A 20,157-nucleotide genomic window follows, 5' to 3' on the forward strand; every position below is an offset into this window, starting at 1 on the left:
GGCACAGTGTATATATATTTGTTATTTTTAGGGGGCACAGTGTATATATATTTGTTAGTTTTAGGGGGCACAGTGTATATATATATGTTATATTCAGGGGGCACAGTGTATATATATTTGTTATATTCAGGGGGCACAGTGTATATATATTTGTTAGTTTTAGGGGGCACAGTGTATATATATTTGTTATTTTTAGGGGGCACAGTGTATATATATTTGTTATATTCAGGGGGCACAGTGTATATATATTTGTTATTTTTAGGGGGCACAGTGTATATATATTTGTTATATTCAGGGGGCACAGTGTATATATATTTGTTATTTTTAGGGGGCACAGTGTATATATATTTGTTAGTTTTAGGGGGCACAGTGTATATATATATGTTATATTCAGGGGGCACAGTGTATATATATTTGTTATTTTTAGGGGGCACAGTGTATATATATTTGTTAGTTTTAGGGGGCACAGTGTATATATATTTGTTATATTCAGGGGGCACAGTGTATATATATTTGTTAGTTTTAGGGGGCACAGTGTATATATATTTGTTATTTTTAGGGGGCACAGTGTATATATATTTGTTATATTCAGGGGGCACAGTGTATATATATTTGTTATTTTTAGGGGGCACAGTGTATATATATTTGTTATATTCAGGGGGCACAGTGTATATATATTTGTTATTTTTAGGGGGCACAGTGTATACATATTTGTTAGTTTTAGGGGGCACAGTGTATATATATATGTTATATTCAGGGGGCACAGTGTATATATATTTGTTATATTCAGGGGGCACAGTGTATATATATTTGTTATATTCAGGGGGCACAGTGTATATATATTTGTTAGTTTTAGGGGGCACAGTGTATATATATTTGTTATTTTTAGGGGGCACAGTGTATATATATTTGTTATATTCAGGGGGCACAGTGTATATATATTTGTTATTTTTAGGGGGCACAGTGTATATATATTTGTTATATTCAGGGGGCACAGTGTATATATATTTGTTATTTTTAGGGGGCACAGTGTATATATATTTGTTAGTTTTAGGGGGCACAGTGTATATATATATGTTATATTCAGGGGGCACAGTGTATATATATTTGTTATATTCAGGGGGCACAGTGTATTATTCAATAAATACAGTTACCCAGTGCCTACCGCTGCCAGACTGTTGCCTACAGGACACTTTTTAATACCTTTGCGGCATCTAGTCCTTGGACTGCCATCTCTGGGTGCAGTCTCACAAGGTTGCAGACCCCTGAGACCTCCAGGACGATATTCGCAGCTCCAGGGGCAAACATACCATTGGAGCAACCTCAAGAGGTAAGGGGCCCACGTCTACCTCCAAAGCTATTGGATTTGTGCACTATGAGGAGCTATTGAACTGCACAGGGCCCAGATCTTGTTCTTGCACCAGGGCCCTCTCCTATCTGCACTGCTTAGTTCCTATATTTATGGACTTGAGGTTTCTTCTCCTCCAGGGTTCCTCTATGTATTAATGTCTCACACTAGTCTGTGTTCAGTTTGCAGTGATCCAGATCGACACGGCCCGAGAACTGGAGGACCCCGACTTCTTGACTGAGAGCTACCTGAACCTGGCCCGCAGCAATGAGAAGTTGTGTGAGTTCCAGAAGACCATTTCCTACTGCAAGACCTGTCTGAACATGCAGGGAACATCTGTCAGCCTGCAGCTGAATGGACAGGTGTCCCTAAGCCTGGGGAATGCCTACCTCGGCCTCAGCGTGTTCCAGAAAGCCCTGGAATGCTTCGAGAAAGCCTTAAGATATGCCCATAACAATGACGACAAGATGCTGGAGTGCAGGGTCTGCTGCAGCCTCGGAGGTCTTTACACGCAGCTCAAGGTTAGAGACCTAAGACGTTTGGATGGGCCAGATTGTTGAATGCCATCATGTCCACCTTGCGCCTAATTAACGGGAACCGACACCAAGGCCTTGTGCGGGCGGTGGGCACCGTGACCTAATATTGAGGGGTGGGACGGTCATATTCAGCTCTATATAAAGACATAAAGCAGCTTCATCTCCATCAAGATCCCACAATTGGCACGTCCAGGGTAAAGGCTTAGGCCTCATTCACACATCAGTATTTTCGATCAGTATTTCATCAGTATTTGTATGCCAAAACCAGGACTGTCTCCAAAACACAGAACAGGAGTCAGTCTTTCAAGTATAGTTCTTCTTGGTAAGTTCCATTCCTGGCTTTGGCATACAAACACTGATGCAAAATACTGACCAAATACTGACCAAATACTGACGTGTGAACGAGCCTTTAAGGAAAGTTCCCGAGAAAGCATCGCGGCCATACTTACCCCATCACCAGAAATCCACTTTAATATCAAGAGGTTTTTTTAACTTTTTTTTTTTTTCTGGAGAGGTTTTGAAAATCGCCTGGTTGGGAAAAAAAAAAGTGCATGATACTACTGTGAGGTAGATCCGTGACTTCCACCTCTCCAAACTAGGAACTGTCCAATCGGAAGGAACGCTTCCGGAAAAAAAAGACGCTTCCAAAACGGTTTCAGGAAAATAAAAACTTCCCCCCAATAAGAAGTGTCTCCTAAAGCGGTTTCAGCTTCATAAATTCATTTTTAGTTAACCAAGGGTCATGGCCTGAAGTTTATTGATTTGCTTAGCAGAAGTTCTCCAAAACTACAAGGAGTTAAAAAATAATAATAATAAAAAAAGATCTTTCATTGGTATTAGAGAGTTTCTGCTCCAAAAACGCGGCAAAAAAAAAAAAATCAGTGTGAACACACCTGTCGGCAATGCACAGTTTTGTTGACACGGTCAGAAACCACTGACGGGCGAATATCTGTTGGTCGGCCTAGAAATCACCAAACCTTCCTGCCCCAAGATATTGGGGTGTTACGAACCAGGTCTGGGGAAAAAGGGGCATTTGTGGCTCCCCTGCGTAGCGTGAACCCTCTGCAGACGGGCAGACATGTATTTTGCGATTTGATATAACCTCCGATGTTTTTTGCTCTTTAATGCTGTAATGTGCGCGGAGAGATGTGCCGTTATTATCACAGCAGGATCTTCTCACGTTGGCTCTTCCGCTTCCTGCAGGACCTGGAGAAGGCCCTTTTCTTTCCATGTAAAGCAGCTGAACTGGTCAACGACTACGGGAAAGGCTGGAGTCTGAAATACCGCGCCATGAGCCAATACCACATGGCTGCCGCATACCGAAAACTCGGCCGCTTAACAGACGCAATGGAGTGTTGTGAGGTACGAGATGGAGGAGGTATGCATGGTGCTCGGAGCACTGGGCCTAATGTCTGACAAGAGGACAGAATACTTCACGTATGCAGTTAGAGCGAATCTGCTCTTTCATGTGACATCAGACTAAGCTGGACAGGAGGAATAACGATATTTCTGGCTGTTATATGACATATATGATCTGGCATTCTTTCATCCGTTTTCCTCTCTGCAGTCTCTACCTCTAATTTTCAGTTGTTTCTGAGCTAGTGGGGGAAGACTAGCTGCCATGATGTCTTCCATACACAGCAAACACAGACATAAGGGAACATTAACAGAAGCACTGAGATGTGTATCTGTGAATCCAGCACTGATGTGAGATAAACAGTTACCAGAAAGCAGAAGCATCATTGAGAAGATTATATCACAGTATTGAGCACTGTAGATGTTTGTCCAGCAAAGGGGTGCTAAAAAAAAACCACTAGAAAGCATCAGCATGGAGGACATTGCATAGGAGGGCAGTGTGGCGGTGAATCAACGTTGGTAAGATAAAACACTTACTGGAAAGCATCAGCATGGAGGAGATTGTACAGCAGGGCTGAGCAGTGTGGCTGTGAATCCACTTTTGTTAGATAAAACACTTACTAGAAAGCATAAGCATGGAGGACATTGTACAGCAGGACTGAGCAGTGTGGCCGTGAATCTACTTTGGTGAGATAAAACACTTACTATAAAGCAGCAACATTGAGGACATTGTACAGCAGGGCTGAGCAGTGTAGTTGTTAATCCACTTTGGTGAGATAAAACACTTACTAGAAAGCAGTGTAGCTTTGCCCCGGCTTGTGGCTCTAGGCGTCAGATTGTTGCTCTGGATTTCTGTAAATATATTAGGTATTTATTTTGTAGATGGATCCCAGGATCCCCTCGGTCTTCTGTGGTTCTTGTTTTTTTTGGGGAGGTAACAAGCTTGTAATAGGATTTCTTGGATCATAGGAGTCTATGAAGATAGCGATGCAGCACGGTGACCGACCCCTACAAGCGCTTTGTCTTCTGTGCTTCGCGGACATCCACAGGAGCCACGGAGACATTGAGGTGAGTGTTTCCACTTTCACTGCCTGAAGCAGGGCATTCCTTGGCTGTGCCGGCATTTCTTTCCATGTCCTGCGTGACATGGCGAACCAGTCTTGCTGTAGTCACCGCAGAGGGGGGAGGCTCCTGCTGCAGCAATTTATGTCACACCCACACAGGACAGTGAGGAGCATGCCGGGAGACATGGCCGAGCTCCAGGGACACAGACACGAGTCCTTAATATTTAGCAATTTGTAAAATGAGACTGAATAGGATGAAGGATGGAGGAGGACGTGCTGGAGACTTTTTGATATCGTGAGTTGCGTTATGAACGGACTTATTTCTCTTTTTGTTTTTCCCTATTAGAAAGCAATTCCTCGATACGACTCCTCCATGAGCATCATGACGGAGATCGGAAACCGTCTGGGTCAGACGCAAGTGCTGATGGGAGTCGCAAAGTGTTGGCTGCACCAAAAAGAAATGGACAAGGTGCGGTAACATAAGGGGACAGGAGAAAATGGTGGAAAATCATCTGTTATAGCTGCCTGGGAACTCAGGACGAGCTGATGCCGCCGCCATCTGTCGTTGAGTGCCTCCATTTCCTCCAGTGATGGCGCATGGCTGGGACCAGTTATCGTGCTGGTGCCCAGTGCAGTGCCGACTATTGAGGCCTCACTATATAGCGGCCAAGTAACGCGGCCCCGTCTGTAGACCACAAAATGTATCTGCGCTCCCACAGGTTTGGGCACTAAGAGCGGGATCTGAGACACCAGCTTGGGGTCACCCTGCTAGCAGGGCCAATGGCGCCCCCTATCAGTAGCAATAGGTGATGACAGTGAGGGTGATCAATGAGTGGAACAGGCCTCCACGAGAGGTGGTGAGTTCTCCTTCAATGGAAGTCTTCACACAGAGCGACTGGACAGACATCTGTCTGGGATGGTTTAGTAAGTCCTGCATTGAGCAGGGGGTTGGACACATGGACCCTGGAGGTCCCGATGACCCTGAAGGTCCCGTCCAAGTCTAACATTCTAGGATTCTATGAACCCATTACAATTGTAGACCAAGAGGTCATCTGCCCCGGGCCACAGCTTTGCCGAGTGTCATGGAGGAACCTACACCTTGTATGAGTCGACACTTCCCTCCTGGGCTGTGTGCGTGGATGGTTTCTCGTGAAGTATTTTGCAATACTAGGCTGTGTGGGGGGCAGGCTGGGGGGCCGGGTGGGATTCCTGCTCTTTGCTATGTGCTCCATCTGTCTTGGGTCATCTGTGGGTATGGCGGTTACACAATCAGAAATATTTGCTTCTCGGCCTGACTTGTGTTTAACTCACAGGCGCTGGACGGACTCCAGAAAGCCCAGGAGATGGCGGAAGAAATTGGCAATAAGGTGAGTTTATGAGGATTAATGGAGACCACCCTTGAGGAACAGTGCCAGGAAGAATTGTAGAGGCTCACGGAAGAGCCGCCAGGGGGCGCCAGTAAGCGCTGCATTTACAGACACTAGGTTACATGGGGTCCGCAAACCTCAGAGAAAAATGGAATTATTGATGCCAGAGCGACGCGTTTCTACCCCGACTCAAGCTCTTCATCAGGCTCCAAATATTGAAGCCTGAGATGTAATACTGGACAGCTAAGCATGCTGATACTTGCAGTGTGTGTCACCTGCATTGCATCCCTTTGTGCTGTGATACCGGTTTGTAGGAATCTATACGGGGAACCAATGATTACATGGTGTCCTTATTGTGAGATGTGTGGTCATTGGAGATTGCGGCACAATAAGTGTCTGAAGACTTAAGTTAAAGGGGATGTGTCATCTTGGACATGTATGATGGATCCAAAGGGTAGGCATACACGTCTGATAGATGTGGGTCGTCTCCTATGTTGAGAACGGAGCCCAGACTTGTGACACTGTGATTGCTCAGAAGGCCACTTGAGCTTTCTCCATTGACTTCAATGGGCAATCTGAAAGTAGTCAAGCAAGGATGGGAGCCACATCCATCCTGCGGACCAAAATGGGGCAACCATTCAAGCTTTTGGCCTCAGTGCAGAATCTATATGCACCTGCCGGGGGTGACTGCTCCCCCTTTGCTGCCTATGGCTGCACCTCTCTCCCCACCTGCCAGGTGTGACCGCTCCCCCTTTGCTCCCTATGGCTGCACCTCTCTCCCCACCTGCCAGGGGTGACTGCTCCCCCTTTGCTCCCCATGGCTGCACCTCTCTCCACCTGCCGGGGGTGACTGCTCCCCCTTTGCTGCCTATGGCTGCACCTCTCTCCCCACCTGCCAGGTATGACTGCTCCCCCTTTGCTCCCCATGGCTGCACCTCTCTCCCCACCTGCCAGGGGTGACTGCTCCCCCTTTGCTCCCCATGGCTGCACCTCTCTCCACCTGCCGGGGGTGACTGCTCCCCCTTTGCTGCCTATGGCTGCACCTCTCTCCCCACCTGCCAGGTGTGACTGCTCCCCCTTTGCTCCCTATGGCTGCACCTCTCTCCCCACCTGCCAGGTGTGACTGCTCCCCCTTTGCTCCCTATGGCTGCACCTCTCTCCCCACCTGCCAGGTGTGACTGCTCCCCCTTTGCTCCCCATGGCTGCACCTCTCTCCACCTGCCGGGGGGTGACTGCTCCCCCTTTGCTGCCTATGGCTGCACCTCTCTCCCCACCTGCCAGGTGTGACTGCTCCCCCTTTGCTCCCTATGGCTGCACCTCTCTCCCCACCTGCCAGGTGTGACTGCTCCCCCTTTGCTCCCTATGGCTGCACCTCTCTCCCCACCTGCCAGGTGTGACTGCTCCCCCTTTGCTCCCTATGGCTGCACCTCTCTCCCCACCTGCCAGGTGTGACTGCTCCCCCTTTGCTCCCTATGGCTGCACCTCTCTCCCCACCTGCCAGGTGTGACCGCTCCCCCTTTGCTCCCTATGGCTGCACCTCTCTCCCCACCTGCCAGGTGTGACTGCTCCCCCTTTGCTCCCTATGGCTGCACCTCTCTCCACCTACCAGGTGTGACTGCTCCCCCTTTGCTCCCTATGGCACCGACTACTTCCGCCATTTCTTCTTTCCGCAGCTCTCCCTCTTAAAGGTTCACTGTCTGAGTGAGATCATCCATCGTAGCAGACAGCAGCAGCGCGAGCTCCGAGCCCACGTGGTCCGATTCCATGAGTGTGTGGAGGAGATGGAGCTGTACTGTGGGATGTGCGGAGAGTCCATCGGAGAGAAGAACTGCCAGCTGCAGGCGCTGCCGTGCTCACACGTCTTCCACCTCCGGTATAAGTGCCGTCCGGGCGTGGGTAGCCATCACTGTAGATGTAGAGGGTTCATAATGAAGACCCCCATATGGGGCAAGAATGTGACAGATATCATTTCTCCACTTTCATTTCCCTCCTAGGACAATTTTTCATTTTTTCTCTTTTGTTTTTTCTTCCAAGAGTCATAACTTTTTTTTCTATTTTCCCACGTCCCAGGGCTTTTTTTTGGCGGGCCAAGTTGTAGTTTTGATAGACCCAGTTATTTTTTACCAAATTATGGACCGAAAAAATGAGAAAAAAATCCAAATAAGGTGATGTGGAAAAATAACCATTTTTAATGGAGTTTGCCATAAGGGATAAATAAGCCCATATGATATTAGCAAAAATAATGACCCCCCCCAATTACACTACTAGATTGTCCCACTCAGGGGAAGTAATTTCCCACCACTCCTCGAAGCCATTTCCTTTAGGGCAATTCTTCCCTTTTTGCTAACAATCCGGCGCGGAGTGAGGAGTCCTGAGCAGGTTCTCACCAGCCGGGTTACGAGGCCATTCAGAGTTGGGCCCCTCTCTCTTCTGGGGCCCCAAAGAAACCACCTGGTCTCCAACTACAGCTGGGAACTAAACCATTTGGTGTCATCCCATCACATTTTCGGCCATATTGCCCATAGAACCAGTAATGATTGACGTTTCTTCGTTTTTCTAATCCCAGGTGTCTCCAAACCAACGGGTCTCGTGGTTGTCCCAACTGTCGCCGATCGTCTGTGAAACCAGGATTTGTGTGAGGAAGAGAAAGCAAAGGAGAACGGATGGATCGACAGAGTATTCACCTGTACACCAGGACCAGCAACAAGAGCTGCTGTGTGGTCACTAGACGCATGGTCTAGGGGTAGAGAATCTAGGTGGCACCATTGTGGGCACCACCGATGAGACTAGAAGTGAAAAGAGGGCGGAAAACCTTCGCAATATGTGTATGCAGGACGGGTTTTTCATGATTTTTTAAGTCTATTTTATACTTTAAGGCATATTAATATCCTATGTACTGGATGGGAAGAGTTTGGGGAGTGTTTTTGTAACCATTGCTTACCGATTCTGAGAAATTCATGTTATGTATTTGTGGTGGAAGTTTTTTTTGTATGACCAGTATGGCCCAGCATGGTGAGGCCCAGCATGACCCACACATCGTACCATGGTATGACATGTGTGGCACCCAACATGGTCAAATGGCACATCCACCTGAGGGCAAGCGTGATGCGTATGGCTCACCAACCTGGGAGCTACCATGGTCTACTTGGCACAATATCCCAGTAGTCAGTGTGACCATATTCACACCATCCCGGGAGCTACCATGGTCTACTAGGCACAACATCCCAGTAGCCAGTGTGACCCATATGGCTCACCATCCCGGGAGCTACCACAGTCTATTTGGCAAAACATCTCTGTAGCCAGTGTGACCATATGGCTCACTATCCCAGGAGCTACCACGGTCTATTTGGCACAACATCCCTGTAGCCAGTGTGACCATATGGCTCACCATCCCAGGAGCTACCACGGTCTACTTGGTACAACATCCCAGTAGCCAGTGTGACCATATGGCTCACCATCCCAGGAGCTACCACGGTCTATTTGGCACAACATCCCTGTAGCCAGTGTGACCATATGGCTCACCATCCCGGGAGCTACCACGGTCTACTTGGCACAACATCCCAGTAGCCAGTGTGACCCATATGGCTCACCATCCCGGGAGCTACCACGGTCTATTTGGCACAACGTCCCTGTAGCCAGTGTGACCATATGGCTCACTATCCCGGGAGCTACCACGGTCTATTTGGCACAACATCCCTGTAGCCAGTGTGACCATATGGCTCACCATCCTGGGAGCTACCACGGTCTACTTTTTACAACATCCCAGCAGCCAGTGTGACCATATGGCTCACCATCCCGGGAGCTACCACGGTCTACTTGGTACAACATCCCAGTAGCCAGTGTGACCATATGGCTCACCATCCCGGGAGCTACCACGGTCTACTTGGCACAACATCCCAGTAGCCAGTGTGACGATATGGCTCACCATCCTGGGAGCTACCACGGTCTACTTGGTACATCCCAGTAGCCAGTGTGACCATATGGCTCACCAACCTGGCATCTACCAGGGTCTTCTTGGCACAACATCCCGGTAGCCAGTGTGACCCATATGACACACAATCCCGAGAGATACAACATCCCAGTAGCCAGTGTGACCCATATGGCACACCATCCTGAGAGCCTACATGACCAGTATGTCCAATGCATGACCTGTATGGCACATCATGGTGGGACCTATGGTTTGACGACAGGAAGCCCAGTGTGCTGTTGTGTCACTTGTTGAACCCTTTCTGACGATTACTTCGAGTCCTTTGCTCATTTATGGTCCTCTATGGCTCGTGGTTACTTGTATCTGGATGTATATGGAGCAGCTAAGAATAACCGTTCACAACGGGCTTGGTGCTCAACCTATAATGGAAGAACGGCTCGCTAATGTGTTATTCCACGTCTCTACGGGGTCTGAGGATGTTGTCTTCTCGTCTTCACACGCATCACTGTGAGGATGTTCCACGTTTCGGCGTCTCTTTCGCTGATGAAGGGGATCTTCTTTCCCATGAACCTACCTCCCTCTGTACATACTGTATGACTTGTCTCGTTCTGGCGTCTTATGTATGGTTGTTTCCCCCCTCGTAACATGTGACCATTCATTCATTATTGGATTTTTTTTTTATCTTGTCACTTGAAGGACGTTTCCACCATAAGTCAATAAAGTTTTATCCCGATGGATCAAGTAATGGGGTGGGAGTGTTGTCTTAACTTCAGAAAGGCACAAAAAGTCTATAAACTTTGTGAATATATTTCACTACTTATCTGATAATATTATAATCCAGAGCTGCATTCATAACTCTGCTGTTTGTTCAGGGAAACAGTCAACACATTGGTTGTACAATACACCACAGTAGATTTGCTGATTTCCTGTAACTCGGTCAGATCATTGTACTCGTCTCTTGGCGCCCACTCTATGTATGACGTACCATCAGCTACTTATGCAAGAGGACCATGTTATAACAGGGGGCCATATAACAGTGACACACTATGCCTAAATAGCAATGCTTTACAGCGCTGCCACCGCCATATACATTATGGTGTCTAAAGAGTGCCACACAACAACCAAGAAAATACCCCAATACAGTGCTCTAGTGATGCCCCCATACTGTCCTCTACTAATACCCCCTTACAGGGCTCTACTAATACCCCCATACAGGGCTCTAATAATGCCCCCATACTGTGCTCTAATAATGCCCCCATACAGGGCCCTACTAATACCCCCCATACAGTGCTCTACTAATGCCCCCATACCGTGCTCTAGTAATGCCCCCATACAGTGCTCTACTAATGCCCCCATACTGTCCTCTACTAATACCCCCATACAGTGCTCTAGTAATGCCCCATACAGTGCTCTACTAATGCCCCCATACAGTGCTCTAATAATGCCCCCATACAGGGCCCTACTAATACCCCCATACAGGGCTCTACTAATGCCCCCATACCATGCTCTAGTAATACCCCCATACAGGGCTCTACTAATACCCCCATACAGGGCTCTACTAATACCCCATACAAAGCTCTAATAATGCCCCCATACTGTGCTCTAATAATGCCCCCATACAGGGCCCTACTAATACCCCCCGTACAGTGCTCTACTAATGCCCCCTTACCGTGCTCTAGTAATGCCCCCATACAGTGCTCTACTAATGCCCCCATACTGTCCTCTACTAATACCCCCATACAGTGCTCTAGTAATGCCCCATACAGTGCTCTACAAATGCCCCCATACAGTGCTCTAATAATGCCCCCATACAGGGCCCTACTAATACGCCCCATACAGGGCTCTACTAATGCCCCCATACCGTGCTCTAGTAATGCCCCCATACTGTACTCTACCAATACCCCCATGCAGGGCTCTACTAATGCCCCCATACAGGGCTCTACTAATTCCCCTATACAGTGCTCTAATAATGCCCCCATACTGTACTCTACCAATACCCCCATGCAGGGCTCTACTAATGCCCCCATACAGGGCTCTACTAATACCCCCATACAAAGCTCTAATAATGACCCCATATTGTGCTCTAGTAATGCCCCCATACAGGGCCCTACTAATACCCCCATACAGGGCTCTACTAATACCCCCACACAGGGCTCTACTAATGCCCCCATACAAGGCTCCACTAATACCCCCTTACAGGGCTCTACTAATTCCCCTATACAGTGCTCTACAATGCCCCCCATACAGGGCTCTACTAATACCCCCATACTGTGCTCTAATAATGCCCCCATACAGGGCCCTACTAATGCCCCCATACAGGGCTCTACTAATGCCCCCATACAGTGCTCTACTAATGCCCCCATACAGGGCTTCTCTAATGCCCCCCATACAGGGCTCTACTAATGCCCCCATACAGGGCTCTACTAATGCCCCCATACAGTTCTCTACTAATGCCCCCATACAGTGCTCTTCTAATGCCCCATTACAGGGCTGTACTAATGCCCCCATACAGGGCTCTACTAATACCTCTATACAGTGCTCTACTAATGCCCCCCATATAGGGCTCTACTAATTCCCCCATACAGGGCTCTACTAATACCTCTATACAGTGCTCTACTAATTCCCCCCATACAGGGATCTACTAATACCCCCATACAGGGCTCTATTAATGCCCCCATACAGGGCTCTACTAATGCCCCCATACAGGGCTCTACTAATGCTCCCATACAGAGCTGTTGTGAACACTTTTGACCTGGCTTCTGAGTTTGGGCTCCCTCTGGTGGTTGCTGCTGGTAATGGAGCTGGTCTGGCTGACAGAAGTCAATCACCTGAGGATGATTGGAGGTCAGGTGTTACAGACTGGAGAAATTTAAGTGAGCAACCTTCCCTCAGTTGTTGCCGGTGATTTGGTTTTCTTCCTGAGCATTCTGGAAGTCTGCTTGCCTCATGCTTTGTCCTGCATCTTTCAGATAAGTTATTTGTCTGCTTGAATCTTTTTGCATTTGATCCAGTTTGTGCTTTTCTCTGATTCCTGCTTTTCTGGTGTGAGTTCAGCCTTGTTCCCTCCTGGGACCTGTGCTGGACTCTATTTAATTTGCCACAGCTCATGTCAGTCTGTTCAGTATTGCTAATCCCCTGTTATATCAGTATCTTTTGTTTTGCTTCAAGTTCACACCAGAATTCTGATCTAGTGGGGGAGAGGTCGTGTGGCCTCAGTATTTTTTTGCATATCAGACGTGTTGGATTTTTCTTAGGGTTTTTTGTGTGATTGCAGACAGTATCTTTCCTGTCCTGTTCTATCTAGACAGTTTGGGCCCCATCATTTGCTTACTCTATTTTCTGCCTGTGTTTTATGCCTCATCTTGTTTCACCGGCAATATATGTTCGGGGGTTATCTATTCCTTTGGGGTTCTACTCTGGGGCAGTTTCGCTTTCCCCTTTCCCTCTTTAGGCTTAGTTAACTCTTTGGCTGTGCCGAGGCGTCTAGGGCATCGTAGGTACGTCCCACGGCTAATTCTAGTTGTGTCGTCAGTTTAGGGGTCTGCAATCCGCTAAGTTACCAACCTCTCTGTTTATCTGGTTGCCTAGCCTATTCCCCTGCTATCCTCGGTTACCTAATCGTAACCCAGAGCTCTACTAATACCCCCATACAGGGCTCTACTAATGCCCCCATACAGGGCTCTACTAATTCCCCCATAAAGGGCTCTACTAATTCCCCCATACAGGGCTCTACTAATTCCCCCATACAGGGCTCTACTAATTCCCCCATACAGGGCTCTACTAATGCCCCCATACAGGGCTCTACTAATGCCCCCATACAGGGCTCTACTAATGCCCCCATACAGGGCTCTACTAATGTCCCCATACAGGGCTCTACTAATGCCCCCATACAGGGCTCTACTAATATCCCCATACAGGGCTCTACTAATTCCCCCATACAGGGCTCTACTAATATCCCCATACAGGGCTCTACTAATGTCCCCATACAGGGCTCTACTAATGCCCCCATACAGGGCTCTACTAATGCCCCCATACAGGGCTCTACTAATGCCCCCATACAGGGCTCTACTAATGCCCCCATACAGGGCTCTACTAATGCCCCCATACAGGGCTCTACTAATATCCCCATACAGGGCTCTACTAATATCCCCATACAGGGCTCTACTAATATCCCCATACAGGGCTCTACTAATATCCCCATACAGGGCTCTACTAATATCCCCATACAGGGCTCTACTAATATCCCCATACAGGGCTCTACTAATTCCCCCATACAGGGCTCTACTAATATCCCCATACAGGGCTCTACTAATGTCCCCATACAGGGCTCTACTAATGCCCCCATACAGGGCTCTACTAATATCCCCATACAGGGCTCTACTAATGCCCCCATACAGGGCTCTACTAATGCCCCCATACAGGGCTCTACTAATGCCCCCATACAGGGCTCTACTAATGCCCCCATACAGGGCTCTACTAATGCCCCCATACAGGGCTCTACTAATGCCCCCATACAGGGCTCTACTAATATCCCCATACAGGGCTCTACTAATATCCCCATACAGGGCTCTACTAATATCCCCATACAGGGCTCTACTAATATCCCCATACAGGGCTCTACTAATATCCCCATACAGGGCTCTACTAATATCCCCATACAGGGCTCTACTAATGTCCCCATACAGGGCTCTACTAATATCCCCATACAGGGCTCTACTAATATCCCCATACAGGGCTCTACTAATATCCCCATACAGGGCTCTACTAATATCCCCATACAGGGCTCTACTAATGCCCCCATACAGGGCTCTACTAATGCCCCCATACAGGGCTCTACTAATATCCCCATACAGGGCTCTACTAATATCCCCATACAGGGCTCTACTAATATCCCCATACAGGGCTCTACTAATGCCCCCATACAGGGCTCTACTAATATCCCCATACAGGGCTCTACTAATATCCCCATACAGGGCTTTACTAATATCCCCATACAGGGCTCTACTAATGTCCCCATACAGGGCTCTACTAATGCCCCCATACAGGGCTCTACTAATGCCCCCATACAGGGCTCTACTAATGCCCCCATACAGGGCTCTACTAATGCCCCCATACAGGGATCTACTAATATCCCCATACAGGGCTCTACTAATATCCCCATACAGGGCTCTACTAATATCCCCATACAGGGCTCTACTAATGCCCCCATACAGGGCTCTACTAATATCCCCATACAGGGCTCTACTAATATCCCCATACAGGGCTCTACTAATATCCCCATACAGGGCTCTACTAATGTCCCCATACAGGGCTCTACTAATATCCCCATACAGGGCTCTACTAATGCCCCCATACAGGGCTCTACTAATGCCCCCATACAGGGCTCTACTAATATCCCCATACAGGGCTCTACTAATATCCCCATACAGGGCTCTACTAATATCCCCATACAGGGCTCTACTAATATCCCCATACAGGGCTCTACTAATGTCCCCATACAGGGCTCTACTAATGCCCCCATACAGGGCTCTACTAATGTCCCCATACAGGGCTCTACTAATATCCCCATACAGGGCTCTACTAATATCCCCATACAGGGCTCTACTAATATCCCCATACAGGGCTCTACTAATGTCCCCATACAGGGCTCTACTAATGCCCCCATACAGGGCTCTACTAATATCCCCATACAGGGCTCTACTAATGTCCCCATACAGGGCTCTACTAATGCCCCCATACAGGGCTCTACTAATGCCCCCATACAGGGCTCTACTAATGCCCCCATACAGGGCTCTACTAATGTCCCCATACAGGGCTCTACTAATTCCCCCATACAGGGCTCTTCTAATGCCCCCATACAGGGCTCTACTAATGTCCCCATACAGGGCTCTACTAATTCCCCCATACAGGGCTCTACTAATGCCCCCATACAGGGCTCTACTAATATCCCCATACAGGGCTCTACTAATATCCCCATACAGGGCTCTACTAATATCCCCATACAGGGCTCTACTAATATCCCCATACAGGGCTCTACTAATATCCCCATACAGGGCTCTACTAATATCCCCATACAGGGCTCTACTAATATCCCCATACAGGGCTCTACTAATGCCCCCATACAGGGCTCTACTAATATCCCCATACAGGGCTCTACTAATATCCCCATACAGGGCTCTACTAATATCCCCATACAGGGCTCTACTAATATCCCCATACAGGGCTCTACTAATATCCCCATACAGGGCTCTACTAATATCCCCATACAGGGCTCTACTAATATCCCCATACAGGGCTCTACTAATATCCCCATACAGGGCTCTACTAATATCCCCATACAGGGCTCTACTAATATCCCCATACAGGGCTCTACTAATGTCCCCATACAGGGCTCTACTAATGCCCCCATACAGGGCTCTACTAATGCCCCCATACAGGGCTCTACTAATGCCCCCATACAGGGCTCTACTAATGTCCCCATACAGGGCTCTACTAATTCCCCCATACAGGGCTCTTCTAATGCCCCCATACAGGGCTCTACTAATGTCCCCATACAGGGCTCTACTAATTCCCCCATACAGGGCTCTACTAATGCCCCCATACAGGGCTCTACTAATATCCCCATACAGGGCTCTACTAATATCCCCATACAGGGCTCTACTAATATCCCCATACAGGGCTCTACTAATATCCCCATACAGGGCTCTACTAATATCCCCATACAGGGCTCTACTAATATCCCCATACAGGGCTCTACTAATATCCCCATACAGGGCTCTACTAATATCCCCATACAGGGCTCTACTAATATCCCCATACAGGGCTCTACTAATATCCCCATACAGGGCTCTACTAATATCCCCATACAGGGCTCTACTAATGCCCCCATACAGGGCTCTACTAATGCCCCCATACAGGTCTCTACTAATGCCCCCATACAGGGCTCTACTATTGCCCCCATACAGGGCTCTACTAATATCCCCATACAGGGCTCTACTAATTCCCCCATACAGGGCTCTACTATTGCCCCCATACAGGGCTCTACTATTGCCCCCATACAGGGCTCTACTAATGCCCCCATACAGGGCTCTACTATTGCCCCCATACAGGGCTCTACTAATTCCCCCATACAGGGCTCTACTAATGCCCCCATACAGGGCTCTACTAATTCCCCCATACAGGGCTCTACTAATGCGCCCATACAGGGCTCTACTAATTCCCCCATACAGGGCTCTACTAATGCCCCCATACAGGGCTCTACTAATGCCCCCATACAGGGCTCTACTAATGCCCCCATACAGGGCTCTACTAATTCCCCCATACAGGGCTCTACTAATTCCCCCATACAGGGCTCTACTAATTCCCCCATACAGGGCTCTACTAATGCCCCCATACAGGGCTCTACTAATGCCCCCATACAGGGCTCTACTAATGCCCCATACAGGGCTCTACTAATGCCCCCATACAGGGCTCTACTAATTCCCCCATACAGGGCTCTACTAATGCCCCCATACAGGGCTCTACTAATTCCCCCATACAGGGCTCTACTAATTCCCCCATACAGGGCTCTACTAATTCCCCCATACAGGGCTCTACTAATTCCCCCATACAGGGCTCTACTAATATCCCCATACAGGGCTCTACTAATTCCCCCATACAGGGCTCTACTAATATCCCCATACAGGGCTCTACGAATATCCCCATACAGGGCTCTACTAATATCCCCATACAGGGCTCTACTAATATCCCCATACAGGGCTCTACTAATATCCCCATACAGGGCTCTACTAATATCCCCATACAGGGCTCTACTAATGCCCCCATACAGGGCTCTACTAATGCCCCCATACAGGGCTCTACTAATGCCCCCATACAGGGCTCTACTATTGCCCCCATACAGGGCTCTACTAATATCCCCATACAGGGCTCTACTAATATCCCCATACAGGGCTCTACTAATTCCCCCATACAGGGCTCTACTATTGCCCCCATACAGGGCTCTACTAATGCCCCCATACAGGGCTCTACTAATGCCCCCATACAGGGCTCTACTAATGCCCCCATACAGGGCTCTACTAATTCCCCCATACAGGGCTCTACTATTGCCCCCATACAGGGCTCTACTAATGCCCCCATACAGGGCTCTACTAATGCCCCCATACAGGGCTCTACTAATGCCCCCATACAGGGCTCTACTAATGCCCCCATACAGGGCTCTACTAATGCCCCATACAGGGCTCTACTAATGCCCCCATACAGGGCTCTACTAATTCCCCCATACAGGGCTCTACTAATGCCCCCATACAGGGCTCTACTAATTCCCCCATACAGGGCTCTACTAATTCCCCCATACAGGGCTCTACTAATTCCCCCATACAGGGCTCTACTAATTCCCCCATACAGGGCTCTACTAATATCCCCATACAGGGCTCTACTAATTCCCCCATACAGGGCTCTACTAATATCCCCATACAGGGCTCTACTAATATCCCCATACAGGGCTCTACTAATATCCCCATACAGGGCTCTACTAATATCCCCATACAGGGCTCTACTAATATCCCCATACAGGGCTCTACTAATATCCCCATACAGGGCTCTACTAATGCCCCCATACAGGGCTCTACTAATGCCCCCATACAGGGCTCTACTAATGCCCCCATACAGGGCTCTACTATTGCCCCCATACAGGGCTCTACTAATGTCCCCATACAGGGCTCTACTAATTCCCCCATACAGGGCTCTACTATTGCCCCCATACAGGGCTCTACTAATGCCCCCATACAGGGCTCTACTATTGCCCCCATACAGGGCTCTACTAATGCCCCCATACAGGGCTCTACTAATTCCCCCATACAGGGCTCTACTAATGCCCCCATACAGGGCTCTACTAATTCCCCCATACAGGGCTCTACTAATGCCCCCATACAGGGCTCTACTAATGCCCCCATACAGGGCTCTACTAATATCCCCATACAGGGCTCTACTAATATCCCCATACAGGGCTCTACTAATGCCCCCATACAGGGCTCTACTAATGCCCCCATACAGGGCTCTACTAATGCCCCCATACAGGGCTCTACTATTGCCCCCATACAGGGCTCTACTATTGCCCCCATACAGGGCTCTACTAATGTCCCCATACAGGGCTCTACTAATTCCCCCATACAGGGCTCTACTATTGCCCCCATACAGGGCTCTACTAATGCCCCCATACAGGGCTCTACTATTGCCCCCATACAGGGCTCTACTAATGCCCCCATACAGGGCTCTACTAATTCCCCCATACAGGGCTCTACTAATGCCCCCATACAGGGCTCTACTAATTCCCCCATACAGGGCTCTACTAATGCCCCCATACAGGGCTCTACTAATTCCCCCATACAGGGCTCTACTAATATCCCCATACAGGGCTCTACTAATATCCCCATACAGGGCTCTACTAATATCCCCATACAGGGCTCTACTAATATCCCCATACAGGGCTCTACTAATACCCCCATACAGGGCTCTACTAATATCCCCATACAGGGCTCTACTAATGCCCCCATACAGGGCTCTACTAATGCCCCCATACAGGGCTCTACTAATGCCCCCATACAGGGCTCTACTATTGCCCCCATACAGGGCTCTACTAATGCCCCCATACAGGGCTCTACTATTGCCCCCATACAGGGCTCTACTAATGCCCCCATACAGGGCTCTACTAATTCCCCCATACAGGGCTCTACTAATGCCCCCATACAGGGCTCTACTAATTCCCCCATACAGGGCTCTACTAATGCCCCCATACAGGGCTCTACTAATATCCCCATACAGGGCTCTACTAATATCCCCATACAGGGCTCTACTAATGCCCCCATACAGGGCTCTACTAATATCCCCATACAGGGCTCTACTAATATCCCCATACAGGGCTCTACTAATATCCCCATACAGGGCTCTACTAATATCCCCATACAGGGCTCTACTAATATCCCCATACAGGGCTCTACTAATATCCCCATACAGGGCTCTACTAATATCCCCATACAGGGCTCTACTAATGCCCCCATACAGGGCTCTACTAATGCCCCATACAGGGCTCTACTAATGCCCCCATACAGGGCTCTACTAATTCCCCCATACAGGGCTCTACTAATGCCCCCATACAGGGCTCTACTAATTCCCCCATACAGGGCTCTACTAATTCCCCCATACAGGGCTCTACTAATTCCCCCATACAGGGCTCTACTAATATCCCCATACAGGGCTCTACTAATTCCCCCATACAGGGCTCTACTAATATCCCCATACAGGGCTCTACTAATATCCCCATACAGGGCTCTACTAATATCCCCATACAGGGCTCTACTAATTCCCCCATACAGGGCTCTACTAATGCCCCCATACAGGGCTCTACTAATGCCCCCATACAGGGCTCTACTAATGCCCCCATACAGGGCTCTACTAATTCCCCCATACAGGGCTCTACTAATGCCCCCATACAGGGCTCTACTAATGCCCCCATACAGGGCTCTACTAATTCCCCCATACAGGGCTCTACTAATGCGCCCAT

At 48.7% G+C, this 20,157-nt stretch overlaps 1 protein-coding gene across 1 annotated transcript in view; it reads left to right on the forward strand.

Moving 5' to 3' along the window:
- Window positions 1–10,344, forward strand: part of RAPSN (receptor associated protein of the synapse) — a 36,303-nt gene extending 25,959 nt beyond the window's left edge. The window contains exons 2-8 of the mRNA XM_073541588.1: window positions 1,531–1,869; window positions 3,088–3,246; window positions 4,210–4,308; window positions 4,651–4,773; window positions 5,618–5,671; window positions 7,345–7,544; window positions 8,238–10,344. Of these exons, the coding sequence (XP_073397689.1) occupies window positions 1,531–1,869; window positions 3,088–3,246; window positions 4,210–4,308; window positions 4,651–4,773; window positions 5,618–5,671; window positions 7,345–7,544; window positions 8,238–8,310 (1,047 nt within the window). The 3' untranslated portion in view covers window positions 8,311–10,344. The remainder of the gene's footprint in view (window positions 1–1,530; window positions 1,870–3,087; window positions 3,247–4,209; window positions 4,309–4,650; window positions 4,774–5,617; window positions 5,672–7,344; window positions 7,545–8,237) is intronic.
- The last annotated feature ends 9,813 nt before the right edge of the window (window positions 10,345–20,157 follow it).

The sequence above is a fragment of the Dendrobates tinctorius genome, unplaced genomic scaffold, assembly GCF_039654945.1.
Source record: "Dendrobates tinctorius isolate UK_male_01 unplaced genomic scaffold, ASM3965494v1 ptg000124l, whole genome shotgun sequence".
Classification (NCBI taxonomy): domain Eukaryota; kingdom Metazoa; phylum Chordata; class Amphibia; order Anura; family Dendrobatidae; genus Dendrobates; species Dendrobates tinctorius.